The 25,428-nt window shown below is 34.5% G+C and overlaps 1 protein-coding gene across 3 annotated transcripts in view; it reads left to right on the top strand.

Annotated features, from left to right (window-relative positions):
* Positions 1–25,428, top strand: part of PCDH7 (protocadherin 7) — a 493,083-nt gene that overhangs the window by 241,806 nt on the left and 225,849 nt on the right. The window contains exon 3 of one of the 3 annotated variants that reach the window (XM_036763343.1): positions 11,500–11,595. The exons of the other annotated variants lie outside the window; for them this stretch is intronic. Within the exon in view, the coding sequence (XP_036619238.1) occupies positions 11,500–11,588 (89 nt within the window). The 3' untranslated portion in view covers positions 11,589–11,595. The remainder of the gene's footprint in view (positions 1–11,499; positions 11,596–25,428) is intronic. 3 annotated transcript variants of the gene reach the window in all.

Here is a 25,428-nt window from a genome sequence, read left to right as displayed (position 1 = left end):
ATAGTTCAGTAAAACTAAGCAAGATGTCCACCAAATCTGACAATATGGGCAATGGTTAGAAATAGTTTTTGAAAAGCCATTTATGTTGAGTATGCAGTTTCTCTGAAAATGCTTTCTAACATCTCAGAGAGTTCTAGGGTCCTTTGGAATAAATTAATTGGGTCCATATTAATCTGTCCCTATATTCTAAGTACAACTGCTGGCAGCTCTAAGTCTAATTTTGGCCACAGATTATGAATAGTATTATATCTATATCTATCTATATCTATATCTATATCTATCTATCTATCTATCTATTCACACGCAGGCCTTCCTTTTGTAATAAAATGTAAATTTCTTGAAGTCAGGGATGGTTTAATTTATTTGTCTTTGTGTCCTCTCTATATGGCACAGTACCTGGCACATAGCAGTTGCAAATAAATATTTGTTGCTTAATTAGTTGATCACATGCTATTAAATTCTTATGGTGAGGGAAGTGGGAAGGAAGAGAGGAAGGTAACAGAGCTCTATGAAACATCAGTGACATGTAACAACTCACTTGTAATTTTTTAAATGCCCAAATTCGGCATGTTATAATCTATTGTTTTTTTGTGATTAAAAAAAAATGTAGTCCTCCTTTAAAAAATTTGTATTATTCCAGGAGTACATTCTTGAGCATGTGTGGTAAGCAGAGGGGGCACTGAGTGAGACTCTTTTGAGACTTCCTAGGATAATTTTATTTCTCCTTGCTAGAGCCATAGAAAAAAAGGGACCGAAGCAAGGCATGGACAGTGAAGGAAATTTAACTTCAAAATAAAATAAAACAAACAACAACAACAAAAAATGCTGTTTCCAAAAGTGTGTAGCCAAAGCAGATTATGGGCAAAACCAGAACGTGAGAGTTCAGATCTATGGCACTCTATGGGCAGAAAGTGATCTTGACTAATTGTAAAACTCACAGCATTCAGTCAGCAAGGCATCAAGAAATCTATCAAATTCTTGGGAGGATCCTGAACTTTTTTCCTTCTCAGTTTTTTTTCCTTTTATCAAGCATTTGGAGCTTGTTCAAATCACTTGTCCATTGGCCTCTGAGATAGTCTAACATGTTATGGTACTATTTCCCATTTCTTCCCTCTCCTGATGTACCTAGAAATTTTACATTTAAACAGTCCCTAACAGAGTAACATAATGAGGTTTTGATGAAAATGCTCTCTTTTATGGAAATTCTTTTTTGGGGGGAAGCACATGAAACCTGTGAGCTATGTCGGAATCTGAGCAGTGCTTTATTTTGAAGAAATCTCTTCAGTTTCAGTCTTTCTATCTCAATTTTCAGAATAATGGGTATATTATTTTGACAAATGAGTTTTGGAGTCACCATGGGATTTGACTTTTGCAGACAAATGAAAAAGAGCAAAAATGTGAGGAAGATTGAACAGGTTCCTCACTTTCATTAGCAGCTCCATATGCTGTTTGTTAAATCTGATTCAATTTCCCCAATCTAGGCAGTGACTAAAATAAAGAAATTAGCTATTTCACTTCATTATGAAAACATACACACATACACCACCCTCATGCAGTTTTATCATCTGTCAGGTTTCTTGAGAATGCCATAGTTTAAGCTTAAAATAAAATATCATGCCTGTATACATATAATATATAATCTAGCATCTATAATAATACATATGTGTATGTATGTATGTATATATATATATATATATATATATATATATATATGTCTGTATATACATATACATAATACATACTTCTCCATACAGGAGGATTTGAAAATTCTCAGTTGGCATTCACTAGGTACACATGGCTTAGATAATGAAATATTAGGCAGATGCTTTAATCTAGCTGATTTCTAAGTGAAGATTTGCTGTCATCTGTTTGTTATTCCATGAGTGAATATCTAGAGCTCAAGAACAAGACCCACAAGAAAAATCTAGCCCTTGTTTTTGGAAACAACAATTCTGCTTGAGGCTTATTACAGATACTACATAGCTCATATTTTATAAATAAAAACAGATAAACTGATTTCATGGTTAAAATAGTCTTTAAAGAAAGGATGTAATGAACAGACTGTTTTACTGTCCTTCCTTCCCTAGTTTTCTATGAATAGCCTTTCCAGGAGCTTTTAAATTACAAATAACACACTGCAGTTATTTCTCTTTTGTAAAGGAAATAGGCCATTTTATTTGCACTTTCATTCTGATAGGATAAAAAAAGGGTTTGCTATTCTTCTGTTATTTTTAAACAGAGGTGAAACAGATTTAACAAAAGAACATTTCCAAGTCTCTAGTAGGAGGAGAAGACCCTTATAATATCCTGCACTTAGGGAGTTTAAACTGAATGACAATTGACAACTGTTGTTAGGCATGGGAGGGTAAGAAGGAAGTGCCTTGAGATTATAAGAAGGAAAACATAGTCAGAGAAGCTCCAAGGAGATGTGAGGATAAGGATTCATTAACATATCTGATTTTTTTTAAAACAAAAACTCTAGGATTTGGGCTGATCTGCCTAGAATAGGCAGCAAAGAGAGGTCCCCATAATAAAACTATCAAATGGAATTATGAAAAGTGATTTATCAGTTGAATAGGAGAGGGTCTTTTGAAAACTGTCATAGAAGTAGATTTTAGCTGTAAGTCTTTGGAAATAACAAAGTTCATGGTTGGAAATATTCTGTTCTTGGCAGTGTAGAAAGTCAGGGCAGAAGAAGGTAAGCCATTGTAATGATTTCATACCAGTTTTCTGTGCTACACTGATTCTAAGAGAGGATTTGATTAACATATCTGTAATTATTTAAATTCGTACAGCTATAATCTATATGTCATAATCCAATGTATGACCTTGGGTAAACCATTTTCTTTTTATTTGATCTTTATTTGATATTTGATTGAAAAATGACAATTAAGCATGATAATCCACCCATGGTTAGTTTGTTGGAGGAGAAAGTACAGGGCATATAAAGTGATTGACTAATTTTGAAGGGTACTACACATCCAAAGTGCCTGATTAATGAATCATAATATCAGAAGGCAACTTAGAGGCCACCTAATCTAATCTCCAACTCCGTGCAAAAATTCTATCTAAAACAACCTTGACAAATGGTCATATAATCTTAACTTGAACACTTCCACTGACGGAGAACTCACTGCCTAATGAGGCATCCCTTTCTATGCTTGTCTGGCTGTAATTAAGGTTTTACCTTATTTTGAAAGAAAATCTACCTCCTTCTAATATTGACCCATTAGTGATAGGTTAGTAGGACTATATGGATTGACTGATCTTTCTTCTAGATGACACTTCTAATTTTTGAAAAATTTTTAGAAGTCTCTTTTTCCTAAGGTAAAGACTCCCAGTTTTTTTTTCCTTCCCTTATTTTTCATGAAGTGTGATATCCGTATCTTTCAGAATTCTGGTCACTTTCCTCAAGATGAACTCATGGTGTTTTTTCCTTCTTTTTTTTGTTTTATTTTGGTACCCTCTTTATATTGCATTGCTTGGGACTAAATAAAATATTCCATATGTGTTCTGACCATTGAAGAGAACAGAATATTACACTTTTGTAGATGTGGCTAATATTATTACATTAAGTTTGTTAGGCGACCATTCACCCCTGTTGAATTTTGATTCCCTCCTATTAGATATCTATCCCCAGATGATGTAATCTTCAAAAAGAGATGAAAAAAGTGCCTTCCATATCCTCATGCAATTTGATAAAAATATAATTAAGACTGGGCTAAAGACAAAGGCCTGTGCTCCATTGTTGGAGACCTCTTCAGGCTAATCCTTTAGTCAGATACTCTTTGTGTACCTTCATTCGACAACATAGCAATCCACTTGATTGTACTACTGGCCATTTTCTCCACAATAACAACAGTGTTCTCTTACTCAGGAGAATCTCCCTGCGCAATAAACTTGTACTAGTGTGAGGTAGGCACTAAAATCTCAGGTTTATTACTTCTATGTATGAGATAAAACTTCAGGAAACTAAGCCGGAGCTTTGTTTTATTTTAGTATCAAACACACTCATGACTTCTGAATGTCTACCAAACACATGTTTCTCTCATTTCCATAATAAGAGCTATGGAATATAAGCAGAAATATTTTACTTTGAAGGCTGAGAAATAGTTCCTCTGATGACCATTAAGATTTTTAAGATCATAAGGCCAGTCTCTTGATAGGTGGACAGCTTGAATTATGCAATATGGAAAAAAAAAATTAAAAATGTTTTGTCTACCATGTCTTTATTATTTTTTCCTATACTGATATTTATAAAAAATCTTCAAGCATAGCAGCAGTTTGGAGATATTATAGAGGTCTATTTGGAAATTAGAAGGCGTAGAAAGTATTTGATTAAAGGTTTCATTTTCTTCACCTCAAAAGGCAGAATCCCCTTTATTATCCAAAGTTGCAGATTGCAGGAGTAGCTGGAGATAGAATAAGATTCCATTCTCTTTTGAAAAGGTTAGTGAAAATTTTTACATTTAGGGAAATGACTTTTGCTTTTTTTTTCTCATACATTTTCATAGAGAACAAAACATGTTTCCATTTTTTTCCTTAAGCTTATATACCTGGAAAAGCCAATAGCTGGTTTTGCTCCTACCATTGATGTGTTTGCTCAAATTATCAAAAAACAAAACAAAAACAAAACCTTAAAACTAAAAAAAAAGTTTATACTGTATAAATGCCATAATGTTTTATTTTCAAAGAGTCTGTGTTATTCTGATCTGCTACCAGGAATACTCTAGAGTTTTTATAATTTTTATTATAAAACATAGAAACCATAATGTAATAGTTTTCTGGGGGAAAAATACATACACACACACACAATTTTCCTCCTCAACTCCCTACTTCCCACTCCCATATAATATATGAAAATTCATTCTTAAGAGGGAATAATGTAGAAAATTCATGACAGAAATAAAATAAAATACTTTTCAGTGAAAAGACTAAGCAACCATTACTCAGTGCATTAAGGAGTAAGTAACTAGGACTTTTAGTAGAGGACCAATTATTTTAAAGAGCTGTGTGGCTGTTGGTGCTAAAAACTATTAATGGAACATGTTCATTTGGAATCTCAGTCCGAATTCCTTTTATATTCGCATGCATATGTGTGTGTGTGCGTGCACACACACACACACACACACACACTAAATAGGACGTAATGTGGAATAATGGATAGAGAGCTGACCTTAAAGCCAGGAAGGCCTAGGTTCAAGACTGGCCTTTGAGCTATACTGGTTTTGTCACCCTGCATAAATCAATTACTGTCTCATTGTTCCACATAACTCTTGAGGTTTCCAAGTTCCAGAGATGATAATGATCTACATTGGTTGAGGGTGTTTCCTTGCTTTACAATTCCCTATATTAATAAAATAATTATCTAATCTTCATTCCTTTTTTACATATTAAAATTATTTTAGGCAAATTAAGGAGGAAAATGTTACATATCCACTACAGTCTTTCCAAACTGTTTTAAAAGGGGAAAAAAAAAACTTTAATATTTCTTAATATTGTCACATGGAATGAAAGAACTGCAACCACTACAGATAATTATGTGACAACAGTGTGTAATTACCATAGTGAACATGATTAAAATAAAAATGCAGCATTAATTATAGTAAGTGAACATCTTAAGTTAAATAAATATAAAAGGATATTTTCTAGTTTTCCATAGTGATACTGAAACATCTTTTTAAAAGCTACTGTAAAATGTCATAAATTTAGCATCTTAAATTATTTATTTGGCAAATCCAATTAAAACAAGTTAAGTATCAGAGTAAAAGTTTATATAATAAATGATTTGTATTTTTTTCTAATTTCTTCATTGAGGAAACATTTTCTCACAATTGATGACTTTAAATAGTTTTTAAAAGTTTGATTTCATTTGTAATGAGCTATGAATTAGGCAAACTAAATCCCAGGAAAATACAAAATGCCTCAGTGCAGCCTCCATATGCATGATTTATAACATTGACTAAAAGACACACATATAAAAAAGGCTCAATAATCTATTGTGGTCAGTTCATCATATGGTATGCCCTTTATCATTCTTTATATATAGAAGAGATATAGTCATTTTTTCATTTTATTGAAAAATTTTACTGTATTTCAAAAGTTTTTGTTCACTTGTGGTCTTAACAATTGAATCATAAAACAGATTTACTTTTTATTATATTGCTCAGCAAGTATTCTGATTATATCTATTGATTGAAATAACATCTTGGAATACTTGGGTCTTAAAGAGAAAGTAAGCTTCCTTCCTCACTTAGGTAGTTAATTGAGCAGCACTACGTACAAAGGAGATATAGCTTGACCTACTAATCCCTGGGCACGACCTGTCCTGTCATTCCTTCCTGTGAATGCCTTTTAGATTAGCCCTTCGTCTTTGCTTTCACTGACATTAACCTGGTCCAGGGCTTATCACCTCAGAGCCAGATGACTATTACAGCCGCTAAACTGGTCTGCAAAATTCCAGACACTCCTCCTTTCAAAACATCACACAAACAAACACACAGATAAACACAGATACACACACACATACACACACACTCACACACTGCTGCCAGAGTAATCTGAAACATAGAGAGGTTATCTATTACCTGATTTACGCAAACTTTGGATCTCCATTTTCTAGTCTTTCACTAAGGCAAAACCTATTTTCACTTTTCAACCTAATTCTCCATCACATACTCAGAACTAGTGAAAGCAGGCAACTCACTTCCCCATTCGATACTCCTTGTCAGACTTGTCTTTAACCCACAATGACTAATCTTTGTTTTTCTTTTAATTTGTCATGCACTTAAAATGTTTGTCTCATAGAACTTAACTTTGTCCTTTGTACTTATGTTTTAGTTTTGTCTTCACATAATTAGCCACCAAGCTCTTCAGAAGCAAAGGACCATATTCTTCTTTGGCATTATAATTTGAGGACTGCATTATCTTCTGCCAGTTTCTGTCTGGTACTTGGGAAGTAGTGTTAAAAGTGAATTTTTTTAACAGAGACCAACATTATTATTTTTGGTTTATTACGTTTTCTTCCAACAGACAAAAGTAGGAGTTAGAAGCTTGATAATAGTAAACAAAGAAAAATTATATATGCAAGCATAAACATGCATGTATACATTTATATAAATATGTTTGTATAGTTGTGTGTAATTCAATTACACAAATATGTATATTCATATACATTGATATTAACTTACCCTAAATTTATATATTTAGATTTCCACAATTATAATTACATATGATTAATTTATTTGTAGTACATATATGCAGGGGTATAATTTTATATTTATATGTATGCAATGCATGTATATGTCTACACATCTTTGAACTATACTGTACATTAATACAGTCAAACAGTATGTATAATATATGCCTTTAGAAATTATTTTTACTCTGAAGTGATATAAAAAAAGATCAATTCCCTTTGTAGGACACATCCCATCAAAATACACCAATAATATAATTATAATGACCATTACATTAACTTTATATACATTACTTCATTTGATCCTCAAGATAGCCCTGTGAAAGAGGTATTATTAGTATAATCTCCAATTTGAAGATGAAGAATAATCCTTAAAAGTTATGCAGAGTACATTTGCATAAACTATCTCATTTTTGTCTTGTATGAGCATGATGCTTGGTTCAGCTCAATAGGTATTTTTTCAGTACCTGTGATGGATCAGGCACTATACTAGGCACTGGGGCTCCATGCCTCTTGCTCTTCTGAGAAGATATCTTCCTTCGATTATTTCATTAGCAGCAGTTGAAAACTAATCTCACTTTTACCAACATGCATCTGTTCTTCCCATTTATCTGTTATTATAGAATAGACTAATAGCATTTTTGGCCACTAACTTACGTATCTAAATATCTATATATTTTTTTCTTCTGTCATTTCAATTTAACATGACCTTATCTACCGTACTAATCTCAGTACGTACCTTTTTTTCAAAACCCAGTTTAAGGTATCCTTTTTTGGGTAATTTTTAAAAATTTTACACATATATAAAATGAGAAAAGAAAAAAAATGTTGCCATGTACACAGCAGACCATAAGAGAAGATTCAATAAATTTCCTGTTCAAGAAAACCTATATAATAAATGCTACACATTGCTTTAAAAGGCATGCTTTTTATATCCTTTTTTTAAACTTTAACTACTCCTTATGAAAAGGGCCTTAAAAAAACAGTGTACAATACTTTTGGGGAATCGGTAGAATATATCATGTGCCCCACATGTCCTATTATGCCAGCTTAAAAAGTAACCACCTCAAGGAAAGAAGCTATGATTTACCACACCTAATTTCAGTTACTCCTTTGCTCTGTGTTTACTCCTAATATATATCCTGAGGCCATGCTATTTTAATTTTAATTTTACTAGCTGCTTTCTGAGTTTTCAGTTGTGTGTGTTTGTGTGTGTATATAAATACACACATATATGTATGTATACACACATGTGTACACATAAACACACATATATATTCTCTTCAAAAAGGATCGTAAGTTCCTCATGGACTAAAGACTTGTTATTTTTTATACTCCCCATAGTGCCCAGTACATTGCTGTATAAAATAAATATGAACAGATCTTTGCTGTATTCTTTATGGCCAAATAAAACATTTACTTCAGAAAGCCCTCAGGATTATTATCCTTGAAGAGGATTGAGGACTTGTATTTATATAATGGTATATTGTGCTAGAACTATTGTCATAGGCAGATATCTGAACAAATGAATGTACTGATTTTGTTGTTTTTTTGTTATTTTCATCACATGTTTCATTATAGTTGACTTCTTTAGAAAATGCTTTTTTTCTTTACTTCAAGTTACTTTAAAAGTGCAGCAATTTTAATAGCTGAAACATTGGCAATTGAAGCATTTGCTTATTTTATTCTCGCATAACATCAAGCAGCAAATAATTCTCTTTTCAAACTTCAAAAATATTCATTTTTTAAAGTTTGATACTACTCTGTTTTGAAGTTTAGTCCAGTTTCTCTTCCATTGCTGTTACCATCTACTGCAGAAGCTGATCCCAATGAATAGGTTTTTTCAAGAGTTGAAAAAAATATTTTAAAATGATATAATGAATAGTTCAAGAAGTAGTATAACAAAGATCACCAACTATTTCTATTCACTCATGTCAGGAAAAAAAACTGGGTTTAATAGGTTAAGTTCTATATACTTTTATCAGGCACATCTGTCTAAACATGTTTAAATATGGGGCAACTGTAAAAAAACTTAGAGTTATTCAGCATGCCTTCAGAGTTCTTTGATACTAATCTCCTATGATAAGTCATTAGTTATAGAATTTCTCAACTCCAGGGATTACTAACCTGATTGCCTAGACATAAGTTGGGTCATGTTCTTCCAAACAGAGATAATAGCTAAGAGTAAGCAGTGTGTCAAAGACTAGAGACATTATGAAATTGCAAAGTCTGAGATGCCTTCTCCAAATAGGATTAAGAAGAGGTCAAAAGGAATTTCGTACCAAAACCTGACAAAGGTCATTGTGATTACTTCTTTCCTAAATATCTGGATTAAAGAACAGAACCACCTTCAGAAACTGGAATGTAGTGATGCAATCACCATGTCTCTGGTCCTGGAAAAAAGTCCAATGTTATAATATTTTCACTAGAAATAAGCAGCATAAGGCCTTTTTTCTATATATAAGAAAGTTATATGTCTTTTATTGTCAATTCTTTTTCTCCATCTTTCCTTGCTAAACATTTTTATGTATCCTTAATTAAAAGTATCTAGCATACTAAACATTTTACTAATTAAATAACTCACAAAGATAAAATTTTCTATTCACAGTCATTAAACATAATTATAAATACTTTCAGGGATAAATACTATTCCTTGGGTATTTTAACTTTTACATCACATTTTATCTAGAACTCTGATAGCATTACAATTCTCAAGTTTCCTAAGATGAAAACTCAACAATTTTTATAATCAGAAAATATGTATAAATAGATTTAGCCTGGTGATTTATAGCTCTGTATGTGACATGTGTTTAGTGAACATAAAATTACATTAAATACTTTTACAGGAAAACAATCGTTGTATTTCCAATAGTATTCTCATTACATCTCATATTTTAAAATCCTCATTCTTTATGTTGCCTCTTAGCTCTGCTAGATATAGCAGAACCTAGTCAATATTACTTAGATTGAATGAATTAAATCATAACAACAGACATTTATTAAGCACCTTTCTATGCTTTGGAAACATCACCACCACCACCACCACCATAACAATAACAACTACAAAAATCCAAATAGTCCCTACTCATTTTGTTAGAGCTTACTTCTTGAAGTGTATTTACTACATCGAGAAAAGAAAAACAGCCTGAAAGTTTATTAGGTGGCTGTTTTGTCCCCTCAACCCAGGAATTATAAAGGAATCTGACTGCACATTTAATTCTTGAGATATGTTTTTCTCATATACTGAAAGATTTTTTGAAATTGTGCAAAGGACTGATTCATCCAAGCCCAGCACATCCGTGTGGCAATTGATCAGGCAGAACCAAGAAGGAATATAATACTACTATTATAATAGTAAGGATAACTGTTAATCAGGCTAAGCATAAGTTATAAGAGAACCTTAAACAGTCTCTTAGAGCTCATTTGCTATCTTCTGTCCTCAAGCAATACTATTGCCTAGAGAGAAGTTGGTCATGTTCTTCCAATAAGAGATAATAGGAAAGACTAAGTAGTGTGTCAAGACTAGATGCATGAAGAAACTGCAAAGTCTGAGGTGCCTTTTCCAAAAAGTATATATCTTCTATTGTCATTACCTTTTTTTCATCTTTTCCCTGCAAGAAAAATCATGTATGCCTATATATCTGACGTCCAAAGCATTTCACTAACTAGCTCACAATGATAAAATAGGATGGGAACTGGACCTGTGATATTATTGGTATAGGGAACTCATGGATGAGAAAATTCCCTCATTAATACTATCCAATTGTATTTTGGTAGCCCTTCAAGATTTCCAAATTGCTTTCCTCCTAACAAGCCTGTGAGGTAACTTGTGCAAAAATTCTCATCCTGATCTGATTGATAAAGAAACTGGGGCTATGTTTAAGTGACTTGTCCAGCGTCACACAACTAGTAAGTGTCAGAACCAGGCTTCCTGATTCCAAGTCCAGGGGGATTACATTTGCTTACACCTAGATAACTCTCACCAAAGAAGACAAATAATGGAGTTGGTCCTATATTCAAGACTCTTCTATGTATGTGTCTGCAACGTTCCTAGCTTGCAATTCTTGAGAGCTTGTCTGTTGTTGCCAGGGATTGCAAATTAGCATCTTTCAAGCATCTTCTTCCAGGGTTTTTCTTTCATTTTATCATATTAAGGTTTGGGTTAATTTAAGGAACATCTCTACCATTTAAACCTTTTGAGTTTTTTATTTGTATGGTTAGTTTTATTGGCAAGGTCTATGGACACCATGTTAGGGCCTACTGATTTTCCCTTTACATATTTCCCCATCTCCCTTCCCCAGGTGTTGCTGCCATCACCACCTTTCCCCTCCTCCCCTTTCCTCATGGCAAGACGCATGGAAGAAGGGCGCTGTTAAGGCCTCTCCATTAATCAGAAGGTATGGTGGTTCTCACGTAGAAGTGCCGCTGCCCCTCTTCGGACTTCTCCAAGATCAGCTTGACTCTCTCTCACAGTTTGTATTTTACTTTGCCAGTGACACAGGGCTGAATGATAAACTGATATATCTTAGTGTTACATATATAACCTATATAATATGACATATATATAATCTCACATGCCAGTATGGTGAAATGAATATTATACATTCTGAAATTCACAGACCATGTGTCGATTATTTTCATGTAAATAGCTTACAATAATTAAAACTGCAGAGAAAGAAACTATGTCAATTCAAAAATATATGGGAGAAAAGAGGAAAAGTGAGACAGAAAGATATTAATGGGTTATGATCTGAATGACTTTTAAATGCCAATAGAGATTCATAACCTACCTGTTAGTGTGGAGTCAAGTTCATAGTCCTACTTAAGTTTTATCACGTTATACTCTGTATGGCTAATGATTTTACAACATTTCAAAATATATTTATCTATTTTATATATTAAGGCAATATTGCTTTTGGGCACCTCTTCAGAATTCCATTTGACATCAATTGAATACGTATCAATAACTACATACAATACTAGGCATAGTACTAGGAGTCAGGAGAAAAAAATGCAATTTGACCTACGTCTCACCCTTAAAAACTGAAGAAGATAAGACCTGTAAATGGATAACTGTAATGCAAAGAAAAAAGTTAAGGGAATTGAGACTTATTGCTTATAGAGTTCAGTGAGAAATTTAAGGAGGGAATGATTATTACCAATTGAGTAAATAAAGGACAGTTTCATGGATGAGGAGATGATTTTTTAAAGGGAAGGGAAGATTTTCCATAGACAGAGACTGGGAAGAATCTTGGCCATAAAGTCCATCCCAGGCATGGGGTATTTCATAAGCAAAGCTTGGAGTCAAGAGAGAACTCAAGAAGATTGGGGGGTATTGAATAGTCTAATGTGGTAGTGAATGGTTTGAGCAGTGATCCCCAAGTTAGGGAAGACATGTTGGAATCATTTCAAAGACTCTTAGATGAGAAGGTTGGACTTTATTCTGTTGAAAATCAGCATCTACTAAAGTAAAAAAAAAGTGTGACTGTAATTAAGAAGTAAGAGATAATTTTAATTTACTTTACTAGAAGAATAATATTTCTGAAAGGACTACTTTAAGTTCACATCTGTGATCAGTAAACAACTGCTTTTTTAAAGTAACTATTATGGTATTTAGTAAAATCAAACACAAATTCAAATAAAATTTCAGTGATTATATTTTGATAGTGGAAATGATTATGTAAATATGTGCTCACTGATTTTAAAAGTTCACTTTTACTTGACTGGTCAGGAAAACAGATTGCTTTAGCACTTTGGTAATATCTGGTAGACTAAGCAGTCGCCATTCGGATTGAGTAATATAATCACTTTCTCTAGAGCTGGCTTCTACAACCCCAGGGGGTGGGTGGGTGGTATTGGTAATAGTGAAGAAGATTATCTTATTTTCTAGTCCCTGATATACTACCTCCAGGGTTTCATCCTTTAGAGACACTGTACTTCACACCCTAAATCTTCATCCAACACAAGCCAATAAAACTAATACAGTCATCCCAAGGAAACACCCACTATTTCTTCATGCCTCCTCTGCCACATTGCTTTTGAGTATTGGAATCCCCCCATTTCTTGTTGTGGCATGTCAGACCTAGAACTGCAGTTTTGTTAACTATATGGGTTTAATACTTCTGGACAACTCGTTAGCCGAGAGAGAGAGAGAAAAAGAAAGAGAGAGAGGGAGAGAGGGAGACGGAGGGAGGAAGAGGGAGATCGTGTGTGGTGTGTGTGTATGTGGGGACCTATTGTTGAATATATTTTCAAAAATAATTCAATAAATACCTATGTTCACTGAGTGCACAGAGGAGGGAGGAATGGATCAGAAGCTTTTTCACAGGAGAAAAATACTACAGCTATTAAGAATGGTTAACTTAAAAGTAAATTGGTTGAGTGTATACCAACTTTCACTGACCTTTAAAAAGATATATAGGAACCAACACTTGCATAGGACTTAAATATTAATTAAGCAAGAGAAACAGTGTTCTCAAGCTCTGATTGGATAAACATTTAAAATCATTGTGTAGTTTTCCAAATACAAATTTTCCAGTTATGCATCAAATCTGGTTTTATTTTTTACCTTTAACTACTTTTTCCTCTTCCTTGGTTTATGGCTATTAGAAAATGCTGGGTTTTGTTGTTTTTGTTGTTGTGTTGTTGTTTTACAGATGGTTCGCTTTAGTTTCATAAGAATTAGTGTAAAAGAGGCACGTTGGATAAGTGAGTAGAGAACTGGCCTCAAAATCAAGAAGACTTGGGTTAAAGTTCTACTTTGGCTACTGGACCAGGGGAAAATCACTTAATTTTTCATTATCACCGTGCAAATCTTAAAGATGGGGGGCTTCTTCATGAGGAGGCATTTATTAGAATGAAATCACAGATAAGTTAAAAAACAAGTGGAAGGAAAGAAGTAAAGAAAAGAAAAGTAAAAAGGAAGAAAGGAAGGAACAGAAGCAATAAAGGAGAGATTATAGTGAAGAGAATTTTATTTAGTTTATTTAGTCTTTCCAAGGTACACAGTGGGGTGAGTCCATTTCCAACCTATTTGTCCTAACACACACATGTACCCACACACATACATACACACGCCCCATAATGTAAGTGTGTGAATCCTTTAATCTTCTAAAAATCTCTCACAAGTAGGAAGGGCTTAAGAGGAACTGAAATTGATTAACATTTGTATATATGAATTAATGCATACTTCTTTCCCATATTTTTTTCTCAAATATTCTTTTTTTCTCCTTTTTATTAAGTCTTGAGATTACTCAGGATAAATTGCATCAGAAGAGAGTTATGAAGAGAAACATGATTATATGATGTCCTAGATAAAGATGAAAACTAGGACCAGAGCCAGTTCTGAAAACCATACCTTTGCCAGGTGGCAGCATAGATTATTTATAGATATACACATTTACATTTGGCCCCAGCAAATTTAGATTATTAGGAGTTGGATCTAAGAAGGCTGAGTGCACAAATTTAAGATGAAATTGAGACTAAAGTTGATGAGGTATTTAAGCTCCTTGAGGGTAAGACCTATTTCATTTTTATTTTTATACGTTTAGTGCCTTTCACATGATAAGTACTTCATAAATGATGGTTGAATGAATTTACAAAGCTAGATGAAAAATGGATCAAAGTTTTGCCCTCCAGAAGTTGTATGAAATCTGCTTCTGAAGTAAGAGGTTAAATGTGGACTCTGTCACGCCTAAAAGCCAAGGAGTCCAGGAAATCTACCTTTAATTACCACGTTTTAGGAAGTGAGAGGCTGAGCCTAAAGCTATAGATTAGCATGACCTAGAGATGTAGAATATATGTGTAATGTATGTACATAGGTACACATCTATGTGTGAGAAGTTTTAGAAATTATAGAGTGGTATAAAATAATATAAATGATAATATAAATGAAAAAATGATATAAAATAAAAATGACAGGGAGGAGTTCAATTAGATATAGCCTGAGTTAATATAGTATACTGATTTATCTTTCCAAGTTACCCATGTGTGGGGAGTACTTTTCCAACCTACGTGTCTTAACAATGACGTTCGACTGAATGCATTTAGAACAGATGAAAGACCTTGATCAAATAAAGGTCACACACTTGGTAATAAATTTGATAAAGTCTTGACAGCAAATAGTGCATAAGTATTTCTTTAAAAATTAAAGTGAAATAGAGACAAAGGAAAAAAAGCTATTTGTCCCAATTTGCTGTCTTATTATTAGTAGGTATGATATGTCATACCTGCAAAAGAAATAATAGCTTGTAAACGTGGGAGCTTGCATAATGGAACTTAGAAATTGAGTTATAAAAAGTACACTGAATGGTGGGGACTCAATTTGCCTTGAAATCACCGTGAATGTAACCTTTCATTAATGCCAAACTTCAAGCAATGTCCCTTGTTTTTATGAGCAAATTATAGCAACATGGTAAAGACTGAGCACCAACTTCCAGTGAGTTCAGAGACTGAATATATAGTCTTTTCCAGATTTGGGGAAATTTAATTAATTAGCTGGCAGAAAGCACTTTTAATACTTTGTGCCTTTCCCCTGACCCTGACCAAGATTTCCATCTGTAAATGTGCGTCATACTGATCAATATATTATGAACCTATATAATATTAATAAAGGTCTTTCACATTGTAACAAGGAAACATTGCAAATCATAATAATGGACCAAGTACTTTAAAAGACACCCATCTATATTCTTTCCAAAAAAGCTCTTTGTCTATGAGCTTGGAAGGGATAGATAGATAGATAGATAGATAGATAGATAGATAGATAGATAGATATAGATATGCACATGTATGTATGTATACATAAACATACAAATATTTTATATATATATATAACTTGTGTTTATATCTAGATACAGATTTTTAAACAGAGAACCGATCTCTGAAACAAAATCACTTTGGCTTATGAGCTCACTGTGTTAGTTCACTAAATTCATGAGAAAATTAAATACCACATTCTTGAACCAATCAGGAATATCTTTCTTCTTTGATTAGGATTGCAGCTGAATATGCTACCATTATCTTTTACTCCATTCATTCTAGTCAGAACTCTGCTACTGGTATCCTCTGTTACCATGGGTAAAACACTTCCTTTCTCTGGGTATTTCTTTGTCTATAAAATGAGGAGGTTTGGCCAAAATAGTCCCTAAGGCTGCCCCTAGCTCGAAGATTCTACTTTCTGATGTTTTTTCCTTGGAGAGACACAATGCACATGTTTATAAATTAATTATCAGGCTCATTAATGTGTTTGATCCTTGCAGATTCATGAAGTATGTTTGCATTGTTTTTACACTACAGAATGAAATAGAAAACTAAGGAGCTAATAACTGATAATATTGGAAATTTTATTAAGATGCCATTTGAATTTAATCAATGCTCAGACATAATATTTATACTTTAACAAAACTCTCTATAATGGTTAGAGTGATTGTTTTAAATATAAACTTTCAACTTTATATACGTAGAACCATAATTCTTGTGAGGTTTGTGATTTGCTTTTACCAAACATCTATATCAACATTATTATTGACGTCTTAATAGTCTATGGTCCAGCCATCATTTAAATAAAATATTTTTATTAATACTACTAATACAAGTAATTTCCATTTATGTTATAATACTCTTACAAATCACTGCCTTTTTTGAGCCTTACATCATCTTGTGAGTTCAACTCCTGCCCCAGATACTTACTAGCTGTGTGACGCTGAACACGTCAGTTAACCTCTCTAAGACGCAGTTTCTTTATCCAAAAAATGAATACCTCATATGGTTGGTTTGAGCTTTAAATGAGATAACATGTAGTGTGTCAAATGCCTTGCAAATCTTAAGGCTTTATGTAAATGCTAGCTGTTATTAGCTAGCTTTCCTCTGACTAAAGATACTTTAATAATAAAGAAGTCGGTACAACTAAGCAATGTGAAAGATGTAGTAAATATACATCTACCTCCATATATATGTATATATGATGTAAAGTTGACATTATTATAGTGGCTAACATTTACATAATAGAAAATACTTTACATTTGTCATTTTAAATGATCCTTGAAACATCCCTGTGAAGTAGATGATATTATTATGTAGCTGGGTTAAATGTCCAAAATAAGATCCTTTTGGTCTTCCCAACCAAAAATCCAACATCGACTACACCACCTAGCTGGTATGAGGTTGATGCAGAAATTAAGCTGCTAAGTCTTTAGGAATTGGTATTTTCATAGTGAGAGCAACATACGAGGTAAGGTGAGGCAAGAGACCACGTTGGCAGAATTTGGGGGCCTTTATTTGCTCTGTCTTCTTATTTCTATTTTTGATACATCAACAAATAGCATTAATATTTTGACAAGCTCTATATATTTTATAGTTATTTTCCTGTATTTAAAATGTATGATTTTTAAAGATTTTCTTCAGTCTTAAATGTGTTTTCATTATACTCTTAGGCATTTTCCTTCCTCTCCACCCCGCCCCTCCTTTAATGGAAGAGAGCAATGAGTTGCTGATAGCAATCACTGAGAAAATAAGTTTTACCTAGGAGAAATTTGATTTATGGTAAACTTCAGTGAAAGCTACCATTTCAGGTCAAGACTTCCTGAACAGGCTTGTAGTACAATTAGATAGAGAAGAGTAAGCGATGAGGGTGAAAATTGGGGTCTGTAAGACCCTCACCAAGATAAAAGGGATGCTTTGCTCAGGCATAGGTTTTAAAAAATGCTCTGGCCCCTCATTTGAGAGAGAGTTTGTGAAGAGAGGAAGAGATATTTGCAAGAAAAACAGATCAAGCCTGCTAGAGTGATAAGTACTAAAAAGGCTGAGAAGGTGAAGTTTGTGATTTTGATCATGTAACTGGTTTTCAGTGATTGGCCTGATGATTAGATCAGACTGGAATTTTGGGAGCCTAAATTCTTTTCAAGTCTTTGAGTGTTTTGATGTTGTGGTACCATAACCATATAGCAGATTTCTAACTACAGCCAGAGATTGCCAGGGCTCTGCTCCTACTGTTAACATCTTAGAGAACACACTTCTGTGTTGTTGCTGATTAGCCCTCTCTCTGTGCCTTGTGGGTCTCTTGTGGCTTCTGCCTTTCATTGAGTTGGAAGGAAGGCAGCCTGGAAGATGATCACTTGCAGTAGATGTTGGATAGGAAGGGTTTGTTTTTTTTTTTTTCCCTACTCGCTACCCACCACTCCCCGAACATACATACCAACGGCATCCAATGTCAGACTATTTGTCCTAGGTCTCACCTACATTTTTCCTTTCCTCTACCCAGGTATACAGGTACACAAATTGGACTCTCTGCCCTTGGTTTCATTTTGAATTCAATGCATTTTATTTTGTGGATTTGAAACATTCTGTGAAGAGACCATGATACAAAAAAGGTTAAGAATTCTTGCTCTCAAGGATGGTAATCACATCTCTGATTGAATTTTGGTAGTGTTTCCTAGTTACAGTGCTTTCAAGCTGATTAAACCATCTAAAAGTTATTTAGGATTCTCTGTGTTGCCTTAGTGAGGTTTTCAAAATATTTGTAATTAGGAAAGAATTCCATACTGATGAAATATTGAGGAAAACCACTGCATGCCAGACAGAGGTTATTGTAACGGCTACAATGAAAAAAAAAAGACCAACTTAATCTATTTAAAGGGATATTCTCTCCTCCCCAATCTGCCTCTCGATTTATAATAAAATTCATATGTCATGAGAATAACATTCATATTCTTTTTTGTGAGATACATTTAACAAGTCCTAATCATAACCCATTAGGAGAAGTCATTCCACCTGTTTCAGTAGAATGAGTTGCAACAGCAACAAAAACAAGAAAAAAGATGAAGTTCAGTTGTCGAATTTCAGTATGTTTCTAACTGTTTCCAAAAACAAACACAAATTATTACTAAAAATGTAAAATTCCCTGTGGCATAAGGGAAAGATGATCAAATTTAGATGTGAGTCACATTTGGACTTTGACACATATAACTCTGTGAACCTTGGCAAGTAACTCCAATACTTTGGGCCTCAGTTACTTCCTCTGTGAAAGGATAATGAAAGGATTGAAGGAAATAACACGATGTTTCCTTCCATCTGTAAATCTATAATTGCATTATTTATATAGTGAAATATACTCAATGATGGACAATCATCTGTGTGCCTGGGTAAGCTATACATATTTGGCTTCTAGGAAAAATGATTTCTGAAGATGAAGCCAATTTCATTAGCTTTAGATTTTGACACAAAAATAAAACATTTTTTCTTTAAATGAATAACATTAAGTGTTCTGTATATAATTATTAGAAAATGAGCATTCAGCTAATCTAAATCCCAATCCTAGGATAAGCAAGAGTAGGTATCTTATATTCAGAGATACTGCATAAATCCTGAACCATCTGTTGTATCCTGGGCCCAACGTATTGTCCATTAATATTGCCCAGATAGGTTCACTGGAGTATTGACTCAATGGACTAGCAATTCATGCCTGGAGTACGTGGATAGTGGGCATTTTTACATCATTTAGTTTTTCTAGCATAGACTGTTGGGCAAAGCTCTTTGGAGTAATCATGCGTATTACTAAGGAGGCCCTGTAATGGTTTGTGGCTTGATGTAATTGACACAATATTATCATCAAACAGAAATATGTGGAGTCCTTCATCATCTATAGGAACTTTTTCTTTCCTTTGGACCTTAAATAGATCATCCTCCATTTTAATAACAAAGAGTTTGATGAAAGTTCTTAGGATGCTATAGTTCAGCTGGGTCTCAGGCCTGGCTCTCTATACACAATAGTGGTCTTACCGATCACCACCTTTAATTGTTTTTAAGAGACAATGAGGTTGCCAATCTTCTTCCATCATCCTTGATGGTGCTTTACAAATGAGTCATTATTCTGCTGTGCAAGTGGTTTTATACTTGGCTGCTGTGCCATTCTGCTTGGCTAGGAGATGAAATATTTTCTGGATATGGTGGTTTATAATCTCTTTTAGGCTTTTCACTGTGATCATTTCTTTACATTAGCTAAACATTTGTAGGTTGTAGTCTTTCTTCTTTTCCATCAACCCCACTCTTTTTTTCATTGATTTCCCTTGTGAATAATTTGGGCCAAGAACTGAGTAGAAGGAATAGTGTACTCTTCCCGAGGAGAAGGAAGAAGGATAGATTGCATTTTACAGTTTCTGCAGTGCTTTCAGTGATTTCAAGATGCTCTCTGATGCAAAAATAAATAGATCCAAAAATCACATCTTTTTACAAGAGATTTTCTCCCGGGAATGCTCTGTGATAGTCAATTCTAGAACACCATAATCCCTGAAGAATCAAAATTGTAGGTGTCCAAAGGGCAGTGGAGAGATACATATTTGATGCAAGTAGGCTATAGCATATTTCTAATGCTGATATCATCAAAGAAATTTGTGGTTGGAAAACATGGATGCCTCTTATTAAGAGTCAACAGTGATACTCTTACAATGTAAAAGAGACTTGAGGAACATCTTTAGTATATTTGATGGTGCCTAGAGGATATTTTGGAGAATATAGATGAAGATCACACATGATAAGAAAGTCCAGGTGGATTTGATCTGTACCTATGGACAAAATACCCACATGGATATGACCAATCCTGTAATGTAATGAACTACACTAAATTCCTTCAAGTTTAAGGAGAAAAGAAAACATGACCTTGCCTTAAAGTTAATATCAGGATTCAAGCATCTCAGTGACTTTGGAGTTTGTACTTATGCCTTCTTATAATAAGAGCTTATTTATGAGATTAAAGGATGAAAATGTCTGAGTTGTATAATTTTGCTCCTAAATCAAAGAGGACACTAACATAAGTGGATGCACTTTAGCAATATGAAGTTTCTTTTCCTTAGCCAAGGATTTATGATAAAGACTCATAGAGTTTAAAGTACTTGGCATGAGAAGGTGTGTGATATATAGCACCATTAGTAATTAATATGAATCTCAATTCTCAGCGATTCCACATTCGAAATGTAGAGATGTTTTTCTGTCTTATTGATTAAGTTATATGTGTTTGGAAATTTTTTTTAAAAGTTCAGTTCTTTGAAAATAACTTTTCTTCCGTGTAACTCTAATGTGTGTGTGTCTGTACAGAAATGTATATTTAAAGTAGTTGCCATCTTTTTAAAATTCCATGAAGTGACTTTTCTGCTGAACATTTAGTCATATTTTTGGTAGCTGCAAGAATATTATGGTTAATGGTTAGCAGCATATACTTTTTAATTGCCCTGAATAGGTCTGGCAGCATTAAACTAATTTTCAGGTGTCTGTGGCTTTCTTTAGTGCCTGTCACCATGGAACCTGAGCAATTTTACATATTGATAATGAAACACTCAGATGCTTAAACCCACATAAATTGCTTTTTATCTTTCATATTTTCCAGTAGTTATAAAAAGTATGCTTTCATTTCTTTAAGAAAAGTTTTCCCCCATTTGTTTATCACTTCCTTCTAGAATTATTCTTTAAGATTTCTGTATTTTATTTTTTAAGTCTCCAACAAAAGAAATATTTCACGTAAGTTGCTCTAGTCCTGGGAATCACAAGCTTATCAACAAAAGTCCTTACCTCTTGTAATGACATTTGTGACCTAATGTTCTCTGTGGGCCATTTAGTCACTCTGTGCTTTGGTATTATCTCTTGTCAAAAACCAGTAGCCAGTCTGATAGTGTTATCAAAGCTGCTATATTTGAATGTGTAAAAATTTGCATGTGAAAAAATGTGTAAAGAAGATGAAGAAGAAAAAAAATATGACAAGAGCTAAAGATGATGAATAAGAAGATGATGATTATGATGATATAGTTCCCTTTGAGCCAGAATCATAACCCTTAAATAGAGCACATTGTTTATACAAAATATGAACAGGATAAGCCTAATTCCAATGTACAGGAAGTAGAGGTTTCAAAAAACATTAAAAATGTTTGAAACTTTTAAAATAAAACTTTAAATGGGTAATTTATATGGCTGTAGGAGATGGAAAATGAATTGCCAAATTAGAAGACTGGTGGGTATAGAGGGTATCCAACAGGCATGTTTCTAAGGAGGGCTAGATAGCTGGTAGATGGATGATCTTACATAACCAGATTTCTTATCAGTTCATTCGATGCGCTTAATCCCAGGGATACAAAGAAAAATAAAGGTAGCCTCTGCCTTCAGTGAGCTCACCTGCTACCGAAAGACAAAATAAAAATATGTAAGTCCGTATAAAATATGTTGAGAGGCAACGGAAAGTATTCTCAGAGGAAAAGGTTCTTGTAGTTGAGGATGGGGGGTACAGAAAAAAGCCCCTACTAGAACATGGGGTTTTAATTGAGTTCTTAAGGAAGCTGGGGAAACTAAGAGGTAGAAGGATGGATGGAGGGGAGCTTTCTAAGTTTGGTATACATCCAGTGCTAAAGGCATGCAGATGGCTGATGGAATGTCCCATGCCAAGTAGGGCAGGATGACTCGATCATAGTGTGCATGGGGCGAGGATATGCTACATGTAGGAAGGACAAGTTTGTGAAGAACTTTAAGTGCCAAACAGAAGATTTTATTTTTGATTCTGGAGGTAATAGGGAACCACTGGAGTTTACTGAGTAGGAAGTATGTGTGGGCAGTGGGCCAAAAGACTAGTGTCAGAGCTTTCTTTCATATGATCGTTTTTACCATGACTATTTCTATTGGTTTTTGCCTCTTAGGATCAATGGTTAAAGTTGGATGGCCTGAGCTTTCTTGTAGTCTGGTTTTAGCATTTAGACTTAGAGAATTCAAGTAACTGGTGCAAGGACATGTGGGCATTAAATATTCAGATTTCAAATCTAATACTTGATTTCCATCATCCCTTTCTGAGTTCCTTTTCTCTTAAGCAAATTAAATTATCTTGACTGAATTCATAGGGATATTGTGAATAAAGATTTTTTTTAAGTGGGAGGGAAGTTATAGGATACACCCTTTACTGCAAAAAGAACTAGATTGTTTTTGGAGATGTGTACTGCAAAGGATATTGACTGGAGAAATAAAGTCTTTACTTTGTCACTAACTTGTTGTGTATCCTTAGGAAACTCATTTAATCTCTCTGTGTCAAAATTTCCTTATCTGTAAAATCAGAGGGTTAAATTAAATGATCTCTAAGGTTCCTCTCTACTCTAAGTGTTTATATTAGGAAGGCAGAATTTATGATTTCAAAGAGAATCTCATATGTGCCTAAAAGGTCCAGAACCGCAGGATATAAGGAATTCTCTAGGCAGAAGGCAGGGGAACTAAAGCATGTATTTACACTCCACAATAACAAGCCCACAAACCAGCGTCCCCATTTTGATATTTTCATCAAAAGCTTCCAGGACCAATAAGTCCGCCTTACAAGGGTAACAAGGAGGCCACAGAGAAGCGAGATGGTATAAGGCAAAATCGTATACATGCTTCCCCTCTATGGTAAGAAGATTACCCACTAGCCTCTAGTCAGCTCTGCTACTGGCAGCTCAGCTTCGGCTGTAGGCGTCTCTGGCTCCAACCAGAAAAGGAAAGGAGGATCTTCCTGTCCTCTCCCCTCTTATAGAGTTTTTGACATCATCAAGCGCCGCCTGAATGACCAGGGCCAATTGGTTCTTGACTTGGCCCCTCCCCCTAGCGTAGACCACGTTAACACACCTCCCCTCAGCCAGGCCCACGACTCATCACACAGGAAGCTCTCCGATCCCTGGCATGGTCGCTGGGCCTCCTGCCCCAGAAGAGCAAGCCCCAGCGTCCAGGGAAGCTCAACGAGGCAAGCTGAGTCATTCAAAGAAAACAAAGTCCATTCTGGCTACAGTGTTTATGAGTGCATATCATCATCATCTAGCTGTACGGACTAGGGGGCAAAAAAGAATATGATTTGAAAGCCAAAGATAAAATAACACTGGAGCAGAGTGAAGTTTATTGACCAGAATATTAAGTTCATTGACTCTCTCACACTCTCTCCAAAAAAAAAAAAAATCTGATTCTCCAGCCCTTGAATTTCCATAGGAAACTTTGGTTTATCTGAGTCAGTTAAGATGATAAGTAGGCCTTTTCCTTGTGATTGATATGGATGCCTTCTGTTAAAGTCATTGGGTTTTTAATAGTATAAGAGAAACAAGAGAACAGAACCAAAGATTTCTCACTAGGATCGAAGGAAGAGAGATATGATAAGTTGGTTTTATCATTGGTTTTATCATTGTTTTTGCTCTTAAGAAGTTTGCCTTCTATTGGAGTTGCTTCCTCATATAAATGCAAGGGGCCAAATTGGCTCACTAACAATAGAAAGAGAAATAGTTACCTAATGTGGACTTATAGAATAATAGGATCACAGATTTAATACTGGAAGGGCATTAGAAGCCTAGCTCTGTCATTTTACAGTTGAGAAAACTGAGGCTCAGAGAGGTAAGATTAATAGCCTGCACTGATACAGGTAGTAAATGATAGGATTTGAACCCAGGTCCACTGATTCCAGAGACATTGCTCTTTCCATTGAACAACATTTAAAGCATATCCTTCTTCAGATTTTACTGAAATATTTTCAATATCGATTAATTAACTTGTCCCTGTAACATAACATGTATTGAACACTGGTTGTCTACGTAGAATCAGTTCAAGCAGTGTCCTGGGTGCTTGAGTATTGGAATGTTTCATTACAAAGCTTGGACTTTTTATTTGTTTTCAAGCCTTTTAATATTCTTAAATATTTTTTAAATTCTTAAACCAACCAACAGACTCTACCATCTTTGCTGAGACCTTGTTTATCCGTGATTTTCCCAGCAAAGACAGTGCTTTTGGTAATTGTTTTCTGCGTGTGGTATTTGCTGCTCTGCAGATTGATATGTGATCAATAGGCTGCTCTTTATTCCACAAGGATAAAGAGCCCCTGTTGTTTTGCAGAGCATGCTCCATTCCACAATGTCTTTAATACTAATAGTACATCTCAGGAAGTTGCTCTTTATCACATCAGCTAATCTTTCTGGAGGACCTACTATGCTCCCAACTGGCTGACTGATTTGTCTGCAGCCATTGCCCATGGCTTATCCATCACTCTGATACCTTGCTCCATATTTAGAGTAATTTCTTCTGATCACATGTATGTGGTTATTAATTCTTATGACAGTGAGGTAGGGGTCTGATTTTTGTGAATCAAATCCTGATACTGAAACATGATCATCATTTCAGAATAATAGTCCAGGCATTTGTATGAGCTCTATTTTGGTAGGTTGTCCACTGTTTCTATTGGGGTGAAAGCAGCTCAGGAG

Source organism: Trichosurus vulpecula, chromosome 6, assembly GCF_011100635.1.
Source record: "Trichosurus vulpecula isolate mTriVul1 chromosome 6, mTriVul1.pri, whole genome shotgun sequence".
In the NCBI taxonomy this organism is placed as follows: Eukaryota; Metazoa; Chordata; class Mammalia; order Diprotodontia; family Phalangeridae; genus Trichosurus; species Trichosurus vulpecula.
This window is presented reverse-complemented; position numbering and strand designations above follow the sequence as displayed.